Source organism: Salvia hispanica, chromosome 1 (assembly GCF_029641045.1).
Source record: "Salvia hispanica isolate PSC_SH4W2 chromosome 1, Shi_PSC_v1, whole genome shotgun sequence".
Taxonomy (NCBI): Eukaryota; Viridiplantae; Streptophyta; class Magnoliopsida; order Lamiales; family Lamiaceae; genus Salvia; species Salvia hispanica.
Window position 1 is genome coordinate 46,689,008 of NC_142692.1, and position 21,621 is coordinate 46,710,628.

The 21,621-nt window shown below is 33.2% G+C and overlaps 1 protein-coding gene, 1 long non-coding RNA gene and 1 pseudogene across 2 annotated transcripts; all 3 read right to left on the reverse strand.

The window, feature by feature from the left end:
* Nucleotides 1-13,223: 13,223 nt before the first annotated feature.
* LOC148933964 (uncharacterized) lies at nucleotides 13,224-14,946 on the reverse strand. The gene is made up of 2 exons (XR_016130772.1): nucleotides 14,655-14,946; nucleotides 13,224-13,366 (listed from the first exon to the last, which is right to left on the reverse strand). It is a non-coding gene; the product is annotated as an uncharacterized LOC148933964 (long non-coding RNA).
* Nucleotides 14,947-17,191: 2,245 nt separating this feature from the next.
* On the reverse strand, nucleotides 17,192-19,398 carry LOC148933965 (tryptophan N-monooxygenase CYP79A68 pseudogene; annotated as a pseudogene).
* Nucleotides 19,399-19,433: 35 nt separating this feature from the next.
* LOC125218662 (tryptophan N-monooxygenase CYP79A68-like) lies at nucleotides 19,434-21,190 on the reverse strand. The gene is made up of 2 exons (XM_048120378.2): nucleotides 20,240-21,190; nucleotides 19,434-20,165 (listed from the first exon to the last, which is right to left on the reverse strand). The coding sequence occupies exons 1-2, from the start codon at nucleotides 21,188-21,190 to the stop codon at nucleotides 19,524-19,526; spliced, it is 1,593 nt and encodes a 530-aa protein (XP_047976335.2). The 3' UTR covers nucleotides 19,434-19,523.
* Nucleotides 21,191-21,621: the final 431 nt, after the last annotated feature.

Genomic DNA, 21,621 nt, shown 5'->3' on the forward strand with positions numbered 1-21,621 from the left:
GACCCTAATCCCCTGCCCTTGGTGATGATTTTGTGTGTGAGTAGGTACTACAACCTAGCCCCATGGATTGCTAAACCCAAAGGACACGAATTCAAGTTTCTTTCAACATTATTCTCCACAATTTGTACATTATTCAGTGCTACGAAGTACATTATTAAATACCATTGGTACATTATTTACTGTACCAAATCTAAAACACACATTAAAAAACAAAATTTAATTCGTGTGGTGGTACTATACCCTAGCCCCATGGGTTGCTAGACCCAAGGGGAATGATTCAAACTGTCTGCCCTTGGTGATGGTTTCTTTTGTAAGTGTGTACTACAACCTAACTCCATGAATTGCTAAACCCAAAGGATATGGATTCAACTCTCGTCAAACATTAAATACTTACACAGATACATCATTTAGTGTTACGCATGTACATTAAAGGCCACTTGGCGTACATTATTTAGTTCACAAAAGGTCCATATCAAATATTTATATTAGGGCATCCACAATGGATGCCCTAGTGGAAGCCCTAGTGAGAGCCCTAGTGATTGCCACGTCAGCATGCCCTATCTTTCTGCAATGGTGGAGCCCTAGTGCATGCCCTATCTCTTATCCACTTTTCATTTCAATTTTAAATCATTGTTTTTTAATTTTGTTTTTATTTAAACTAAAATATCAAAATATATTATGTTAAACACCACAAATGCAAAAAATAAAAAACTACATTACTTAATTTAAAAGTGAAACTACATCATATACTTAGCTTAAAAAAAACTACATTAAAACTAAAATACTAAATTAAAAAAAATCAAACTAGTCATCTAAATTTGGTGTGTGAAAAGTGAAGAAAAATGGAGTATTTATAGTGTTTTTAATTAGGATTTATATAATTTATAAAAAAAAAAAAAAGGAAAATGATAGGGCTCGGGCTCGGGCATCGGCCTGCAATGGGCGCCCGATCTCACGCCCGATCGATCGGGAGGATCGGGCGCGACCGAGGGCTGCAATGGATGCCCGACCACGCCCGAGCCCGATCTCGGCCGATCGGGCGCGCGATCGGGCATCCATTGTGGATGCTCTTAGAACGCAACATGTACACTAGACGAAAAAAACAATAAAATAGTGTACATGTCGGATTGGTTCACGCAAAAAAAAATAATATAACAAAAATCACGTCTAATGTGGGTGGCGTGAATAATACGTGATATGGATAAGGTATATCATAATAAAAAAATCAACTTAACTTAAGAAAGAATTATAATTTGTTGATATGAATTATAATTAAAAATATTATACGCGATGTGAAAAGATCTTCATTATAAAAAGATAAGGTAATTAGAAGGGCAAACTGCCTCTAAAATCATAAACTTTCATAAAAGTTTGATTTTTCCCATAAACTTTAAATGTTGCATAAAAAATCATGAACTTTACTCTCGTGTGCAAATTTCCCGAGTCGGGTTTTCCGGCTAAGTAGTGTGCTGACGTGTGTATTTAAGCTGACGTGGAAGATGTTACGGCGGCTTAGTGTGCGATGACATGGAATAATTATTATTTTTTTATTCTCCTAACATAAAAAAACGCCCAAGTTGGCTAAATATCACGATTAATTTCAACTAAGATCTATACATTATTAATTCAATTTCTCTTTTATTTTCTCAATTTTTTTAAAAATTGTTTATAGGTTTTTCATCTTCTACATCTTCCTGCATGATCTGGTAAAGTTAGTCTCGTGTATTTGAATAATTGATGAAATTGAGTTTAATTTGGGGGAAAATTGGGGTAGATCGTGACGGTGCTGCTGATGGCGGCGTGTGCAGTGGCGACGGCCGTGGGGTACATGGGGAAATACGGCAACAGCCACACCGGATGGGTGGCGATTTGCGGCTACTTCGGCGAGTTCTGCAGAAAGGCAATTGCTGCTTCGTCGATTTCGTATTTTCCTCTGGTTGTTTACCTCATTCTCACCGTCATCTCCGCAAACAAGTCGCGCCAAATCTTCGCTCCGTCGCCCTCCGTTCCTTCCTCTCGCTGGCTCCGTCCCCATCATCACCATCCACTGCCGACCGCCCCAATTCATCTCCTCAGCGGCGGCGGCGGCGCTCCGTCGCCCTCCGTCCCTTCCTCTCACTGGCTCCGCCCCTATCATCACCATCCACCGCCGACCGCCCCAATTCATCTCCCCCTTCTAATTCATGTCCCCAATTCATCTCCGCCACCATCCTTCTCTCTCACTTTACCTCTGATTTTTTATGAAATCTGATTTCACACAAAGCATGATTAGTATGGATTATATTTTAAGAAATCTATTATTTTTAGTAATTTTTTTTTTCAAAATACAAAACGACGTAGTTTTGTGTTCCGGCTGCCTAGTCACGCATCCGGCTGCCACATAAAATAATTTTATGTCGGAAAACTACCGGGTCGGGTTGTTTGGGAAATTTGCACAACCCGACAAAGTTTGTGATTTTTCATGCAACATTTAAAGTTAACGGGAAATACCAAACTTTTGGCAAAATTCATGATTTTAGAAGCAGTTTACCCTAATTAGAATCATACACGTAAATAAGAAACTGATTTTAATGTAGGTGGCGTGAAATTAGGAACATTTAAACCAATTCTTGTGGGTGGCGTGAAATTAGGAACATTTAAACCAATTCTAAAAGCAGATTTCCTAAGCACCCTTTTCGAATTTTTTATACACTTTTTGTAGTTTCCATCTGGCATAATTAGGGACATTAGATGGCAATATCCAACGGTTGTAATTAGTGTTGTGTTTTCCAAATATATAGGATAAGGAATACATCCCTACATTTTAACTATTTATCATTTGATTTTATTGGAATTATGGTTAAATTAAGGTTTTGCCTCATCTTGGTATCTATAAAATTCTAGCATTTTAAGTTTAAGTTTATTTATTGATTCAATTATTATTTAATAACTATGTAGTACATTATAATCGAAGAAAAAAATAAAGTTCTTCTATATTTTCTAGTACAAAACAAAATGAATCAATGATGACCTCGAGGTCCAGATTCTAAATAAAATATCTTTTCTTATTTTAAAAATAGATAACAATCTGGATAGTTTTTCATAGTAATCCTATGAATAAAATAATCAAAATAGTTCTAGAACAAATATTTTGACCATTAATTTAAATAAACTTTTTATAAATAGCCAAAAGTACTAGAAACTTATAGACAATAAATAACAACAATTAGATCAATTATATAAGTAGCATTGATACAGACAAATCAAAGTTATAAATAGGTGGACATCAAAGATAAACAACATTCTATTAGCTAGTGCTATATTGATAATAAAAAGTAGATTTAAGATATAAATAAAAAGAGAATTTTATTAATCCTATTTCCTATAATTGAACTTGATGATGAAGATGACCTTGTTTCTCAATATGATTAAAGAAAAGATAATGATCTTGATGTTATGATAATGTTGGTGATGACGATGGCAACGGTGATATGGTAATGATGATGAATACTACTTTTCCTCATCACCACCACCTTCATCACTATTATTATTATTTTCATCGCCGCCGCCGTTGTTACCACCGTCATAATCTAAAATACTAGTAGTGTTAAAGGATAGTTTGAGTTGAGGTTTTGACGATGCTCATCCACTTGTTTTATGTTTAATATGAATTACTCATATTGTATAATTAATACTATTTCCGTCTTTAAAAAATATAAACCTTTTTTAATGCACAATTTGTAAAGTAAGAGAGAAAAATTGGTAAAGTGGGAGTGAAGAAATGAAAAATGGGTAAAGTAAGAGAGATGAAGAGAAAAAGTAATGAAAGTAGTGTTAGTGAATTGTGGAGTCCACGTCCTACAATAGAAAGATTCAAAAATTTCTATTTTTCAGGGACCGCCCAAAATGGAAATAGATTCTATTTTTAAGAGACAGAGGTATTATTAGTATATTTTAAGTAGGACTGTTAATTTGGGCACACGTGGATATTCAATTCAAAATTTTTGGGTATCCTAACCCAAAATTGAGAAATTATACTATTCGATACGTGAACTCGAAAAGCTTTAGGGTACCCAAATACTAGACTCAAAAATCTGGTTTCGAACTAATCTATCCTAACTCAATATTTAATGCTAATTAATTACTCCCTCCGTCTCTTGTTAAATGAGCCGTATTCCTTTTGAGACGTCCCAAGGTAAGTGACTCATTTTCTTTTCTTACTTTATTTTCTCACACTTAACTAACAAAATTTAACTTTTTAATGTAAGTGTCGAGAAATTGCTCTTTTGATTAGGGGACGAAGGAAGTATAAAATAAGCTCCCAAAAAAGAATGATCAATAAATGCCAATATTAATTCATTTCATTTGAAATATTCTGCATTTGTATATATCACAGTTTCGTTAATCCAATTTAATTTCCATTTTATGCTACATAGGGGGTAACTAAATGATAATTAGTTTAATATAACATATGTGATAACTCTTCCATTCAAGAGGGAACGTATTTTTTTAGTACACGAACTTTTCCAAGCTATCATTTTTTGTCTGTCACATTTGAAAATATCTTTTGAAATACGTTAACTTCAACTTAATATCAATTAAACTAATTTTTTAGTTTTTTCGGATAGAATTATCCTTAAGACCATAAAGGACAATTTAGTCTTGTTACTCTCATTAAAATATTTAATTTCTCCCTCATTCTTTCTTCTTCCTCATCTTCCTTCTCTCTTTCATATATAAATTTTTGAATTTTTGTCAAATTATAATTTTTATAAATTGATAATATTTGGCCTGTAAATTACTGAGACCAATTTCCCCTTAAATTGGAGTTTTAGGCTCTCAGTAAATTCTTTATTAAAATTTCAAATCCATTATTATGTCACAATATTAGCAAGTCCAATAGCCAAGGCTTTTGAACAAGATGTAACATTGTAACCTCGTGCATAAGCATAACTATATGGTACCGTTAATTCAAACTCTTAAATACTCTTCTTTGGAGAAGACATCACAATAAAAATTTACAATGTAATCCATCCGTTCGCGATTAGGAGTTCCGGTCACTTTTGCGCACCCATTTTATAAAAATAATAAAAAATAGTTAAAATGGAGAAATGGTAAAGTAAGAGAGAGAATAATGTTGACAAGAGTCTTCTCAATATTATTCTCTTTTTTTACTTACCAGTTCTCCACTTTAACTATTTTTTACTCCCTCCGTCCCGCTTTAGGAGTCCGGTTGAGTCAGGCATATGTTTTAAGAAAAAAGTGTTTGAGTGTGTAATAAATAAATATTGTAGTGGATGTTGGGACCCACTTTTAATTGAGTGTCCAATAAATAAATGTTATAGTGGATGTTGGGACTCACTTTTAACACTTTTTTATTAGTTGTAGTGGATGTTGGGACCCACATTTAACACTTTGTAGGTATTTTTTATTAATTTATCTCAACCGGGACTCCTAAAGCGGGACACCCAAAATTGATCAACCGGGACTTCTAAAGCGGGATAGAGAGAGTATCATTTTTATAAAATAGGTGCGCAAAAGTGACTGAGACTCCTAATCGCGGACGGAGGAGTAGTAATTATTTGACTATCGGCCATGTTTAGGTGTAAGAGAGAGGAAAAGAAAAAAAGGGTAAAGTAAGAGAGAGGAAGAGAAAAAGTAATAGAAGTAGTGCTAGTGGATTGTGGGGTCTACGTCTCAAAATAGAAAGATTCAAAAATTTCTATTTTTAGGGGACAACCCAAAATGGAAATAGTTTCTATTTTTAAGAGACGGAGGTAGTATTAGTATATTTTAAGTACGACAGTCAATTTGGGTATACGTGGATATTCGATTTGAAATATTTGGGTATCCAAACCCGAAATTGAGAAATTAAATTATTCGATACCCGAACTTGATAAGCTTTAGGTACCCTAATAATACCCGACTCGAAAATCTAGTTTCGGACTAATCTATTCAAATTCAATATTGAATGCTAATTACTTCCTCCGTCCCTTATTATGGGAGTCGTAAACCTTTCGAGAAGTCCCAAGGCAAGTGAGGTATTTCCTTTTCTTCTTTACTTTATTCTCTCTAAATTTATTTTCTTACCATTTAACTAAGAAAATTTAACTTCCTTAAAGTATGTGTCGAGAAACTCCTCTCTTGACTAGGGGACGAAGGAAGTACAAAATTAGCGCCCAAGATATCCAACCAACAAAGAAGGATCAATAAATGCTAATATTAATTCATTTCATTTGAAATATTATGCATTAGCATATAACCGTTTCATTAATCAAATTTAATTTCCAACTTATACTAATGGGTGTAGTTAAATGATAATTAGTTTAATAGAACATGAGTTATAGGGGTGTAATTAAATGATAACCAGTAGACCACCCGTGTGCTATGCATAGACTAAGAAATTTTTAAAAATAAAATAAATTAATTAAGTAAAATTGAGAACAATATCATCATATTAAAATGGTTAATAAAATAAGTATGTAATAAATATAGATAAGAACCTACTGTATAATATTAAAGAATTGAACACACCTAAAATTTTTGAAAAACTTTTCTATACACTAGATTACGTGTAGAACTAAACAAACACTAAAAAAAAAAACGAATCAAATTAACCATTACAATATGTATTTAATATCATAATAATTAAAGAAATATTAGAATCAATCAAAACTAAAAACATCTCAACATAATGCATTGTATATAAAATCTTATCATGCAAATAAATACATATAGACATGTAAAAAAAAATAAGAAACTGATCGATTATAATTTAAGGTATAATAAGAATTATAAGTTCTACAGGTTAATTCAGTTAGAGTTTATTCACTCTCTACAATAAAATTAAAAGATCTAAAAACTTTTCATGTTTCAACTTTATGAAATGAGTATTCAATTTATAATCTAATAATATATATTCAAAAATATCGATAATAACATTTTTTGTTATTGCTCCGAAATTCTGCTTTTATATGTGTAATTTGTAAATAGATTAATTTTATTATTTATGTGAAAAATGATACTCCCTCTGTCCACAAATAGGAGTCCCGCTGGATTGGATTACACGAAGAATATCATTCAAAAATCTGCTCAACCTGATTATAGTCATTCATTTGTGGCTATAAGCCCCCTACATTTAAACCAAGACAACTTATAAATTATAAGGAGTAAATTTCACAAAATAACAAAATTGAATCGTATCATTAAACACTCCATTAAGAAATGAAAAAGTAACCATATTTCTTAGCACAAATTTACTTGAACTACGTAGATATAACTCAAAAAGGAACCAACATTATTATTGTAAACCATTTTCCCTTTTAATTTACATAATCTAAAAGAATTTTAATTTACATAATCTAAAAGAAAAGGACACAGGAAAAAGATAAATACTAAATCCAAATAAAAAAAGAAACAAACCTCAAAGCGCTCTTCCAATATTAGGAATCATGAGGTGTGTTTATAGAAAGAAAGAAGTTGAAAGATTGAGAGAAACGGAATGGCATGAAATCTTGAGTAGAAGAAAGGATTGAGAATTGAACTCTCTAAAAAAACTGACACAAAATATTAATGACAAAATCTCTATAAAAAACCGACACAAAATTTTAATGACAAAAACATAATAGCAAGCTTAGTCATGCAGCTTATTGTTCGTTAAATACAAACCTATAGAAGCATTTAACTCGAAAAGGCAACCCCCTATCAGGGGAAAATGAATTAAATACTGTATAACTAAATTGTTTAATAAAACAGCTGCATTCAGCGGAAAATTTGAAAAACTGATACGACAAAACCACGAGCACACAAAAACCGAATTAAACCAACATGTCATGAAGCAATTCAAAGAATCGTGAGTGAAGAGAAAATTACTTTTCAACTTCCCCTTTGATCTTCTTAGAGAATTCATTGAACACGCCGAAGTCGCGCTGATGAGGTGATAAATAGCTGTCGATGAAGAATAGCAAATCTCGGGCGAGCTTTCTGGTGGCCATGACAATCCGCGAACATTTTGGTTAATTTTCCCAAAACATATCCCTAATATCTAGGCCTTAAAAACCATTCCAATATTGGATATACAAACTTTTATTTCCATAAAGAAAAACCCAAAAACCGCCTCCAAAATTCATATAGATAAATTATTATATGTTTTGTATAGATAATATAGGAAGTATATTAGAAAAATCTTTTTATATTATCAATGACATTAATGTAATTATTTTTAAAACTCCCCTTTTATATATTTATAGATTAGTTTAATATAATATATGTGATAATTTTTCAACTCAATATATTAAAAATGTCAAAACAATAACATGAATAGGTTAACCATGTCTTTATGTTGAAATTTAAATATGAAAATACAAATATCAATGCAAAAACATAGTTGATATACTCATGTCATTTTGTTGACATTTTTTATATATTGAGTTGAAGAGTTATCACAATTATCACATTAAGCTAGTTATCATCTTAACACGACTCATACTACACACATATCACTAATAATCAGATACCAAACAAATTGAAAAAAAAAAAAAGAAAATTAATAAATTTTTCTGATAATTTTGATTACCTAATTTATATTTCAAATTTAACTTAATTTGATTTTCCAAAATCGGGTTATTAGGTATCACCCCATACTCGATCGGGTAACCCGATACCCGACAGTACATGCAAATTAATACCCGATCCTGTATCCATAATCCAGTTTTTCGGGTATTGGATTCCCAACACCTGAAATTTTTGGACCGGATCGTTGTTTACCTAGTAATTGATATCCAAATTGATAGCCCTAATTTTAAGTTTAATGTTATAATTCTACACACCCAGACATACATTTCATCTCTCTGTACATCGGTTGAAGGGCGGATTTTGCTGCCGCCGGAATCCAGCATCTCTATGATATTCATGTCTATACTCTATATAAGTAACCTTACACATTTCTTGTTCATCCAATTTCAGATTCATATTTGAAGTTAGGGTTTGTATTTAAGTTCTTCCCCAATTCAAATTTTAGCAAAATTAGGTGGAAATCCCACATCTCTTTAGACGGTTTAAAAATTAAGCCTAATTTGTGAAGTGACTAGAATGAAATTGTTGAGCTTGGTGGGTGAAGGTAGAGACGCCGTAGAGTTTTTCAATAGAGCTTAAGAATTGGTGTTGCTACTTTAATTAGCTTTAGAATCTTCATTAACAATGTAATTTATACTTTAATAGATAAAAAAAATGTGTATTCTTGACATGAGAGATATTGGAACAGCCTATAAATGGGGCAAGACTTTTGATGATTTTTTGTATTTTTGCTGATCAAAGAAGTTGAAAATGATTTGAGTTTAGCTAGTCATTTTCTCTCAATTTTTCGAATATTTCTTCAATCTATGATTTTGGAATACAAAATTCATCTGTTCTTGTTAGAGGGAGTCTAACCGCAAAGGTGACTTGACTGCCAAATTCTATAATGGCAAGACGAAGCTGGTGTGAGAGTTTCTTGATGGGCTACTAAAGAGCAAAATAGATGTTTCTTAGTCTGATATCACTGCTATTGAGGCTGTTACGAACCCAAATCAACCCAGATTTCTTCATGTTGAGGTTTCATTTTTTGCATATTTCATCTTTATAGGCTTTGTAATTTATTGATCATGACTAGTTGAACTAAACTGCATTTTTTTGCTCCAACATTTAAACTTGCATTTACTCCGCTACTCTAGACTTTCCCGCTAAAATTTTGATTTGATATCTCGTAGAAAATATCATCGTGTTTTGGCTCATAGACTGCATCGTAGAAGTATCCTCGAGTTCCATCAATATTCTGGCACAAGCAGTTTACAGAAACCAGGTAATCTTGCCTCTCTGCATATGGTATAGGCTTGCCACATTATCCACCTGATATCCACATGACTGAATCTTTTCTGAACAAGTAAAGGGGTACATCTGTGTTTCTGTTTTTGAAACATAGCTTTTCATGAAGAAGATTGGGAGAAGAAGAAGGATATGAAAAAGAGGACTACATATCTCTTGATCCACGAAAACTTGGCATGCAGGCATGCAGCCTTTTGTGAAGAAGAAGATAGCACAAAAGAGTAGTTAAGAGGTATTGGTGATAGCTTTTTCCATTGTTCCTACATATCTGTCAGTATATTCTAATTCTATAGTTGTTTCTCTTCTTCATAATGATCATGTGAATAGTTTATCCACAATCTCTATGTTTTATAGCCTCAGTCTACTCTTGGAAGTTGGAAATTTACTCTATTGTTGAAAAATGCTGAAAAATTGTGAGACCCAAGTTATATCTAAAGCTAAATTCATTAATTGGGAGAGTAATTTGTTTCTTACTTTCATTTTTGTTCTTATAGTAGTACTATATGTTTTCTTATTGTGATTTTGGGTGTTGTTGTTTAATGACGGGCACGGTCTACTATCTGAGTCGTGTCTTTATTACTCCGTCTCCGATTAAGAGTCACACTTTTCCATTTCGGTCTGTCCTTAATTAAGAGTCACACTTCATTTTTAGTTTTTTACCATAAATGGTAAATAGGTCTCACATTTCACTAACTCACTTCACTCACATTTTATTATAAAACCAATTATAAAAAAATGGGTCTCACATTCCACTAACTTTTTCAACTAACTTTTCTTTACATTTCTTAAAACCCGTGCTCAGTCAAAGTGTGACTCCTAATCGGGGACGGAGAGAGTATAATATTGCAGCGTAATTGTTGACTTTGATATGTGATGGTTAATGACTTGTGATTTTGGGATATTGATGCTTTTCTTCTTATGTGTTTACATAATATTAAGCAACGATAATGAACATTGTAACTATATTGTTTCATCAGTTGGCAAATTTGACTACTTTTGTTGGCTACATATTTGATTACACTACGTATATGCAGTGAAAATATGATGTGTTCAGGAGAAATGTTGAGAAAGACAATTGAACTAAGGACTCTGTTAACGACTATAGACCTCTTCATGTTGAGGTAATATTTTATCATATCTTGACAATAAACTAGTAAAATTCAGAAAGTATATGTAACATGTTTCTATTTGTTAGTTGCTCGATTATACTAAAGTAAAGGATGATGACTATTTATAGCAAAGACTAATCTTGCATCTCTGTTGTTATGATGCATTCTCTTAGCTTCTTTTTATGGTAGAGTAGAAATCAGTATTAACTGTTTCTGCTTTTCACATGATTTTTGATTGACTGTTGCATTGCAGGCAATATATGATAATAAGAAGAATACATGAAGAAGCTATTATGATCTTACTAAATTGCCACTTCTTGTGAATATAACTCGTGAAAAATCGGTGCACTCATCCCCATCGCTTCAAAGCTGGAGCTTTCAATTCGCTTGTACGTCTCTTTCTCTCCGTGGCTGATTGAGTTATACATAGTGCATGCATATGATAATTTTTAAATTGAAGGTGTATATAATTATTAACTAATTTATCAATTGCAGCTTCGAGTGTCAGTCATATAATGGGCAATGGCCCTTATGCATCAGTTTTGACAATGACATGTATTGCAATGACCGCGCCACTGATAAGCAAGCAATCGGCTTCCATTTTGACCCGAAATTATGTCTTCTCTCATACATCCAGTTCCATAAGTATATTCACAATGTTAGTCAAAATGTGATCTATGATTAAATACTTTACATTTTTGTATGTTCAAATTTGACGTTTTGTTCGAACAAACTTCTTTGTGAAGTTTTATGAATGATGAATAATAGTTTGATACATGAATTCAGTTCGTTGTAATAAAAAAGTACTTATATGTATTTAAAGAAAAAAGGGAACGTCTTTTTTGGTCCGCGTACTTTGCCAAAGTATCATTTTAGGTCCGTGAACTTTGAAAATATCATTTGAGATCCATCAACTATGGGTTAATATCATTTGAAGTATTTTTTACTATTTCCAAGTTTTTCTGGACGAAAATGCCCTCAATACTTTAAAGATTATATATTTTTAATAAACGTATCATATACTCATATTTTTTATAAATATCTTTACAATATATTTTTGTTGAATTTTCTAAATATAATTTTACCTTCAATATTATCACTTAATTTTGTGACATGCAAGTCAAATTGCTTTTTCAATTTTTTATATTAAATTTTTTTAAAATTGAATAACGAACTTTTCTTTAATAATAAAAAAATTGAATAAGGATCTTTTCTTGCATGTCACAAAATTAAGTGATAATATTGAAGGTCAAATTATATTTAGAAAATATATCAAAAATATATAGTATAGATATTTATAAAAAATATGAGTATATGAAAAGTTTATTAAAAATATATACCCTTAAAATATTGAGGGTATTTTCATCAAGAAAAACTTGAAAATAGTAAAAAAGTACTTCAAATGATATTAACCCATAATTGATGGATCTCAAATGATATTTTCAAAGTTCACGGACCTAAAATGATACTTTGGCAAAGTTCGTGGACCAAAAAAGACGTTCCCTCTAAAGAAAATTAAAATCAATAAATAAATAAAGGATGAATATGTAAATTATAGAAATTTGTTGGTTAAAATGTACATTACAAACACGTATAGGAATTATTGTAATTATTAATATTTATATGAGGTACTTTGTAAATTATTACGTGTCCTACATTAATGTAATTCTAGACTATATTTACTAGCATATTGAAGTTGTTTTTAATAATTAAAAACAACTTTCATTAAATTTTTGAATATTAAAAAATTAAAATAATAACTTAACTCCATACAAATATTTAAGACCAAAGCTATCAAACATTTAAAAAACACTTCTATATAAAAAAATATAAATCCTAAAAATATTACTATAATATTATTGGTGGCATAAAAGAAGAAAGAGAATTAATCTCCATGCTCTAGTTCTTACACTTCTCATCTTAATCTTCGTTTTCCTCTTTGCTTTCAATTTCACCCTTCTTATCTTTACCTTTTTCAATGTGGTATATTAACTATCTAGGGGATGCCAATCATCACTCTTTTTATTTTTCTTAGTTTCACTATTTATTTTAGTCATTGTGTTTATATTAATTTATGAAGTTCACTCAGATTAAGATGTTTATCTATTTATAATTTTATTTATGTATCAATATGCAAGATCTGTAACACCCCTAACTGAAAATACATTTTGGTACCATTTTTTTTTTTACAAACATAAGACTATTTATATTTATATAAATATACACGGTTTGTACAGCTATCCACAAAAACATACATACTTAGAAAAGGTGTAGAAAGAAGTAAAAAGTCCCCTATTGCATTCTACTCCTGTACATGCCCCGACCAACATATCTAGGGAGTTACTCACACGCAAAAGTTTGCTAGTGACTCGACTTGAGCTGCTGTACAGCAAAAAGGGTTAGCCCGATCACCTAGTCTGCATTGGAAAAAGAAAGATATGGAATGAGCTTCAATTAACTCAATAGTAACTCATCGTTAGAGCACAAATTCTGAAGTTAAAGTGAACATCCAGTTAATAATAACCATAAGTCTCTTCCTCCATATCAGACATCATCATAACTATGTACATATGTCTACTTTCAAAAAGAAATTGGAAAAAACAATACACATCTTACATTTGTGTCATTATCCGTTAAATTCCCTAAACTTATTTGAGTCATAATCATGAACGATATTACACAATTGATAGGATATAGCCCACGATAAATTTCACCACATAATATATCAGTCTACAAACAATTAATCGAAATAAAACACACAGAATACATATCTCCATCATATCCAACATCCACACGTATGCAGATTTTTGAAGATATCATATACATCACAACACACATATTATCATTAATTAGTACTCGTTTTTCTGGAATATAGTTAGTACTGAGTCCGAGTACACGTTGTATGCAAAATAATGGTCGTATGAGGCTAATTCCCAACACACCATACATCAATTTATATTTCCTCCAAGTACGTCGTACATCATATTTTAATTCCTCCAATCACACCTCACAGCAATTAGTATTTCCAACAAATCACATCGTACATCATAATTTGATTCCTCCAATCACACCGTACAACAAATAGTATTTTCTCCAATCACAGTATACCTCGTAATTTAATTTCTCCAATCACACCGTACATCATATTTTAATTTCTTCCATCACACCGTACCTCAAATTGCATTACCTCCAATCACACCGTACCTCATATTTTAATTCCTCCAATCACACCTCACAATAATTTGTATTTTCAAAAAATCACATAGTACATCATATTTTGATTCCTCCAATCACACCGCACAACAAATTGTGTTTTCTCCAATCACACCATACCTCGTATTTTAATTTCTCCAATCACATCGTACATCATACTTTAATTTCTTCCATCACACCGTACATTAGATTTTATTTCCTCCCATCACACCATACATTGTTATACCATGCTCACATATCATTTCTTTCTGACCTATCATCTATTTCATATTCATACTCTTACCCAATAATTTATAACATAAACAACTTACTCAACATATGTAAAATTACATAATCATTTCTTTCAATAACACCACTCGACATACTCAAGCGGTAAATCACCTATCACATTCCAATATACCATCTCTGATTGATATCTAATTTCAGTTTCCAATATACCATCACATAACTTCACTCAAACTTTAAGTCTAAAGTAGAGTATATATATATTACCTCAAAATCCAAAATGTCTTGATATTGGAATCGCCTTACTCCTTCACCTTCGTCTTCTCCTTACCCGTATCAGTTCTTGAGGCAGTATTACATCAATTAGATATAAGTCCAGCCTAGACTCACCGGAAAACGGCGATAACAACGCCGGAATCCGCCGGACAGCAGCAACACAGAGAGGGAAAAGAACTGGCGTGTGAATCGGTAACGCGAGGGTCACCGGAGAGAGCTTATCGTCGTGCGTGTATGTGTGTGAATGGCGGGGGTGTATGTGTGTGTGTGGGAACTGTGTAAATGGATATGTATGTGGGAATGTTCCCGTAAGTGGGTTCAAAAGAGATTTATATCTCTTAACTCCTATAATTATCCTTTTAATTTTATTACTATTTCCTTTTTCTTTCTTTTATTTCATTTTCTAAATTTCACCCCACACAACATATACTACACACAACTTCTAATTATGTCTATTTAATTTTTGCACTTTAACTGACTTAAATTTTTGTTTTATACTTTATTTTCCGGGCTATTACAAGATCTTTGTACTTATAATTGATCTGATTGCTATCTATAAAATTTATTTACATTTTAACTATTTATAATTTGATATTATTGGAATTAATGGTTAAAGGTTTTGCCTCATATAAGTTATCTATAAAATTCTAGCATTTTAAGTTGAAGTGTTATTTATTGATTCGATTATTATTTAATAGGGAGTAGTACATTATTATCGAAGAAAAAATAAAGTTTCTTCTATATTTTGCACAAAACAATCAGATAACAATCTACTTAGTTTTTCATAATTCTATAGATAACAATCTAGATAGTTATTCATAATAATCTAGAATAATCTAGACTTATAGTTTTAGAACAAATATTCTGAAAGTACTAGAAGTTTATAGACAATTAATAACAACAATTAGATCATGTATTGATATAGATAAATCAAAGTTATAAATAGGTGGACATCAAAGATAAATAACATTCTATTAGCTAGTGCTATATTGAATAAATTTAAGATATAAATAAGAGCGAAAATTTTATTAATCCTATTTCTTATGAATGAACTTGATCAAAATGACTTTGGTCCTCAATCAGATTTAAGTAGATAATGATCTAGATGCACTAATGATAATGCTGGTGATGATGATGATTGACGATGACGATGACGATGGCGACGACGATGAAGATAATGATAATGATGATGATGAGTACCATTTTTCCTCATCACACCACTATCATCATATTATTATTTTTGTTGTTGTTGTCATTGTCACCGCAATCATAATCTAAAATACCAGTAGTAATATACAAATGATAAGTTGAGCTGCGGCTTTGACGATGCTCATCCAATTTTTTTTTTATGTCTAATAAGAATAACTATTATATAATTAGTACTACTTGTCTAATAAGAATTACTCAGTTTTGCAAAATAGAAACTTTTAATACATAGAAACATTTATCACGACATAGGTTTTAATGCACAACTATAAAGTAAGATAGAGGAAAAGAAAACTGAACAAAGTAATAGAGAAAGAGAAAAAGTAATGAAATATAACACCCCGACTTTTTCTATCTTTTTAATTGTTTTCTTGTTTTGCATCTAAATTTTTTTTTGCTTTAATTTGACTAAAACAGTTATTCTTTCCTAACCCAATTTGAAATCCTGTGAGCCCAAAATCATTTTTTTAAATTTCTATCCTTAGCCTACTTTTGGAGAAGCCCAACTCAAATATACTCAAATCTTTTGTCCAAATCTCTTCCCTGAGAATTAGGAGGATTCAACTGTGTATATATAGATATACACACGTCTCCCATTTTTCATAATCTGGTAAAAATAGCGAAAGAACCAGACAAGAGTTTTCGATCGTCTAAGAAGGTAATCACCGATCAATTCTCAGCATTTTTTTTCCCTTATATTCATTTAGGATAATTTTGAATCATGGTGCCTTGTGCAAAGTTTCAAATTCAATCTTTAAGTTTAAGTCCTTTGTCTCTTCTGAAAATTCAATCCTTTGAGAAACAAATGAAATCGATAAAAGGAAATAGAATTAGAATGAATTGGGGAGAGGGACTTACCGGTTGTGAGACGAGACGCTGCCGACGGAGGAGCTGACCGCCTAGAGCGGCGGCAGACAACGATGGGCAGAGGCGGTGACGCCGCCGCGATGGAGTCAACGGCAGCGGTTGGCCTTCGACGGAGAGGCAGTGGCAGTGAAGCGGCACCGATTTTGGAACGAGGGAGATGGATACTTTATTTTTGACTTTGGATGAAATATACGGGTTGAGCTGTGATGCGCGCGCCATTGAAGAAAATTTAAGTGTGCAGAATGGGCCATGTCTTCATACGTGATCAAAGTTTTGTTGATATCCCTCTATTTTCAGTTAGTGGTGCCAATATACTAGTTATATCATGTATGAAATTCATCGAGAAACAACCAAAATAATGGAAAAGTTAAGTTATTTATGCAATAGAATCTGAATCAATAATACACAGAATAAAAAATATTTCACTTTTAATCAAAAGATCAAGAATATCATCTTCACAAAATAAAAAATATTTCACGTTTAATCAAAAGATCAAGAATATCATCTTCTTCGCTCTTAAGCCCTCGCTGCCACATCTCTATCCTCTTAATCGCATTCCTTACAATCTTTTTATGTCCATCGAAATCAAAAACCTCCAACCACGGTATAAAATCAGCAATGGCGAATCCATAGAGAAACGAAAGAATCACGAACAATCCATCCACGTGTTCTCTCTCTTCACTTCCCGGCCCTCCATCCTCTTCTCCCATCCCGAAAAATCTCTCTCCAAACACCATCTTCCTGATCAAATTAGCGCAGTAGTGTTGGGCTGCATCTCTGACGTTCACAGCCCCATTTTTGAGTGGATTGTTGCACTGGTTGTATACATATCGCACGAGGTGATCAGATTCCTCGCATCTCATTACATGGAGGCGTCGAAACACATGCATAGAGAGCACCTCCGACACCATAACCTTCCTCATTTTTTTCCACTGGTCCCCAGCGGGAGAGAAGGCTAGTGTCAAGTATCCATCACTGATGAGGCGGGCTGAGACTGCGTTGGGGCGGGAGGCGAAGATGGCGTCGTGCTTCTTCAAGAAGTCTCTGGAGAGCTCCGGAGAAGTGACGGCGATGATGTGGACGCTGCCGAGGCGGATGCAGGCGATCTCAGTGTTGAGTGGGGATGGTGATCTTTTGCTGATGGATATGAGTTTCAAGAAGTTTTTTTCTGTGCAAATAATGATAAAACTTTAATCACGTATGAAGTACTAGAACTTATTCGGAATTACATAAGAACTTGTTGACTGAAATGTGATAGAATTCACATGTCGGAAAATTTAGGGATTGCCAAAAATGCCCTTTTAGTGATTTGACAATTTTGGTCAGAAAAGTGGCAAAAAGAATTTTAGGGGTGCTTAAACGGTTCTCCGGTTCTCGGTTAACCGGAATTGAAACTGGAACCGACCGGTTAATTGAGGAACCGGAACCGAAAAATCCAGTTCCGGTTCCGGTACCGGTTCCAACTTTTTAAATAATACCGGTTCCGGTTCGGAACCGGAACCGACCGGTTCCTAACCGGGAACCGGATTATAATTCAATTTTATTTTTTTATAATTTAATATACTAAAAAATCTAATTTATTGAATTAATTTTGAATTAAAGTAAAATAGTTTGAAACATTGAGTGATTTTTAGATTTAAATGTTTAATCTGTGATACTTTAAATCTACAATTATTTCCCTAATCCATTTTTTATGAACTAACTACAATGAGTAGAACATCATAAGTTTGTTTTTAGTTTTCAAAAGAACTTATACAAATACAATATCATTTCATATGATATATTTATTACAAATTTATGTAACAATTCATTTAACATACGATTTTAACATATTTGTGAATAATTTATTAAGTGTTCCGGTATAAACCAAATAGTCACAACAATATCAATTAGTATTGGAAATTCCAATGAATACTATGTTTAGCCAAAAAAGGGAAAATGAAATTCAATTTTAAAACTCATTTTTTTAAACATAATTGCTAAAGTTTAGAACTCCTATTTTTGTATTAGTAAAAAATTGCTAACATAAACTAGTCCGACCCGACCTACTACACTTGGCATCATTCTTATCCATATATGAATATTATTGTATTGTTGGTTTGTATTTTGTGTATTTATTTTAATTTTTAGGTATTATTTGTTATAATTCTAGATGTTGGATTATTATTTTTTTAGTATTGAACTATTTAAAATTATAAATAAATTCGGATTAAAATTACACATCGGTTCCGGTTCGGAACCGGAATCGACCGGTTCTTAACCGGCCGGTTCCAAACCGGAACCAATCGGTTCCGGTTCCGGTTCTTGAATTTATGAAAATTTAAAACCGGTTAACCGGTCAACCGGTTCGGTTAGAACCGGAACCGGCCGAATAAGCAGGCCTAATATATTGTGATGTACAATCAATTTCATCATCTTTGAACGTCAAGTTTCACCGCTAATTAAGTAGTCAAATTTTCAACTGAAATATACCACATCATGAAAATTAATAAAATCTCGATATGATTATGGGCTAATAAATACTGCTTGGCTTCATGAAAAGACACATTCATAACCATCAAACACAATTACCCTTTCTTAATGGTTATTGACATATTGTTATGCATAATTTACTGTATTACGATAATGCTTTTGTTAATATATTGAAATTGCCTCTTTTCATTAACTGGAATATTAATAGTCCAGATGTGCTCACTTTTCTTCAACTATATAATATTTTCTATAGTTAACTTCCTATATACATATATACTAGCTAGATTCAAATCTCATTTGATTCTCCTCCATATGTTAGTTTGACATGAGTTGCTTATAAATTTGTGAGTTCAATCGTGGTGTTGCATGAGCAATCAAAGGTTTAGCCAATCCCAAATCCTGCCCTGACTCATCCAAATCAATTATATCTGTATCAAGGGGTGGCCTCCACCCGAAAGCCTGAATAAGTCTAGCCAAAAGCATAGTAGTTATGGTCGAACCAATTAGAATGCCGGGGCATCCTCTTCTCCCGGTACTGAATGACAACATGCGCAGTTCTTGATCCACAAACTCCACTTCTGATGATTCATCAACAATGTGACGCTCTGGGTCGAACCGGAGAGGCTCATCCCAAATCCTAGGGTTTCGCCCTAAGCCAGGACGACTGAGCAACACATGGCTCCCCTTTGGAATGAAGTAGCCTCCCACCACAACATCCTTACTCGAAACATGAGGAACATTAAAAGGTGATAACGGATGTATCCTAAATGACTCTTTCAGACATGCTTTCACATAATTTAGGTTAGGTATATCTAACTCTTCCACAAGCCTGTCTTTACCTACAACTCGGTCCAATTCTTTACATGCCTTTGCAAGAATATCTGGTTGATTGATCATCTCCGCCAAAGCCCACTCAACTGCATTCGACGGATTATCAACAGTCTCAATCATTATTTCCTGTAAAAGCATGTTGAATAACTTTTTATAAGATTCGAGTCCAAGACCTTTAGTAATTTAAACCAAATACTTACAATAATTTGTGCTTTAATCTCTCGAACAGACAAAAGGGGCTTTGTTTGGTCAGAGCTCTTGAGATTAATCAAAAGATCAAGAATATCATCTTCTTCCCTCTTTAGCCCTCGCCGCCACATCTCCATTCTCTTATCGATAACCGGATCATTGTATTTTCTCACATTCTTAATCGCATTCCTTACAATCCTCTTATGTCCATCGAAATCGAAAACCTCCAACCACGGTATAAAATCAGCAATGGCGAATCCATAGAGAAACGAAAGAATCACGAATAATCCATCCACGTGTTCTCTCTCTTCACTTCCCGGCCCTCCATCTTCTTCTCCCAGCCCGAAAAACCTCTCCCCAAACACCATCTTCCTGATCAAATTAGCGCAGTAGTGTCGAGCTGCGTCTCTGACGTTCACAACCCCATTTTTGAGTGGATTGTTGCACTGGTTGTATACATATCGCACCAGGTGATCGGCTTCCTCGCATCTCATTACATGGAGGCGTCGAAACACACGCATAGAGAGCACCTCCGACACCATAACCTTCCTCATTTTCTTCCATTGGTCCCCAGCGGGAGAGAAGGCTAGTGTCAAGTATCCATCGCTGATGAGGCGGGCTGAGACTGCGTTGGGGCGGGAGGCGAAGATGGCGTCGTGCTTCTTCAAGAAGTCTCTGGAGAGCTCCGGAGAAGTGACGGCGATGATGTGGACGCTGCCGAGGCGGATGCAGGCAATCTCGGTGTTGAGTTTTTGCATGAGATAGTGTATCCATCGGAATGCGGGTTTCTTCAGCAGCATTTCCGGCAGGCTGCCGACCACCGGGTAGGCGGTCGGCCCTGGTGGAAGGAGTGGGGATGGTGATCTTTTCTTGATGGATATGAGTTTCAAGAAAATTAGTGAAACTAAAGATAGTGCAAGGAACGAAACAAGTTCGTTGTTGAGGATTTGTTCAATTTTCATTACTATTAAATATTGCGATGCAGCTTGAGTTGTTAATGTAGGACTGGGATCTTGTCTTGGCATTTTTATACTGGGATTTGAGGAAAAATATAGTAAGAGATAAAGTAGGTAAAATAAGGAAAAGAAAATTTATTGAGTATATGAATAAAATAGGAGAGAAAGATAAAAGTAATAAGTAATATAAACTGAGAATAACTTTTTTTTATTAATATCAAATAAATTTTGGCGGACGTATTAAAATGAAAACTAAGGATAAAATAAAAGAAATGTCACATTCTAGGTAATAGGATAGGGTATAAAAATATATAGAAGTGTCACGTTCTAAATGTGTAGGATAGGGTCGGTAAAAATATACACTAGGATAGGTTTATATTGGGTTTCTACAACATTATAAATGCTTTTGCTAATGTTTTTCCACGGTTCTTTTTTTC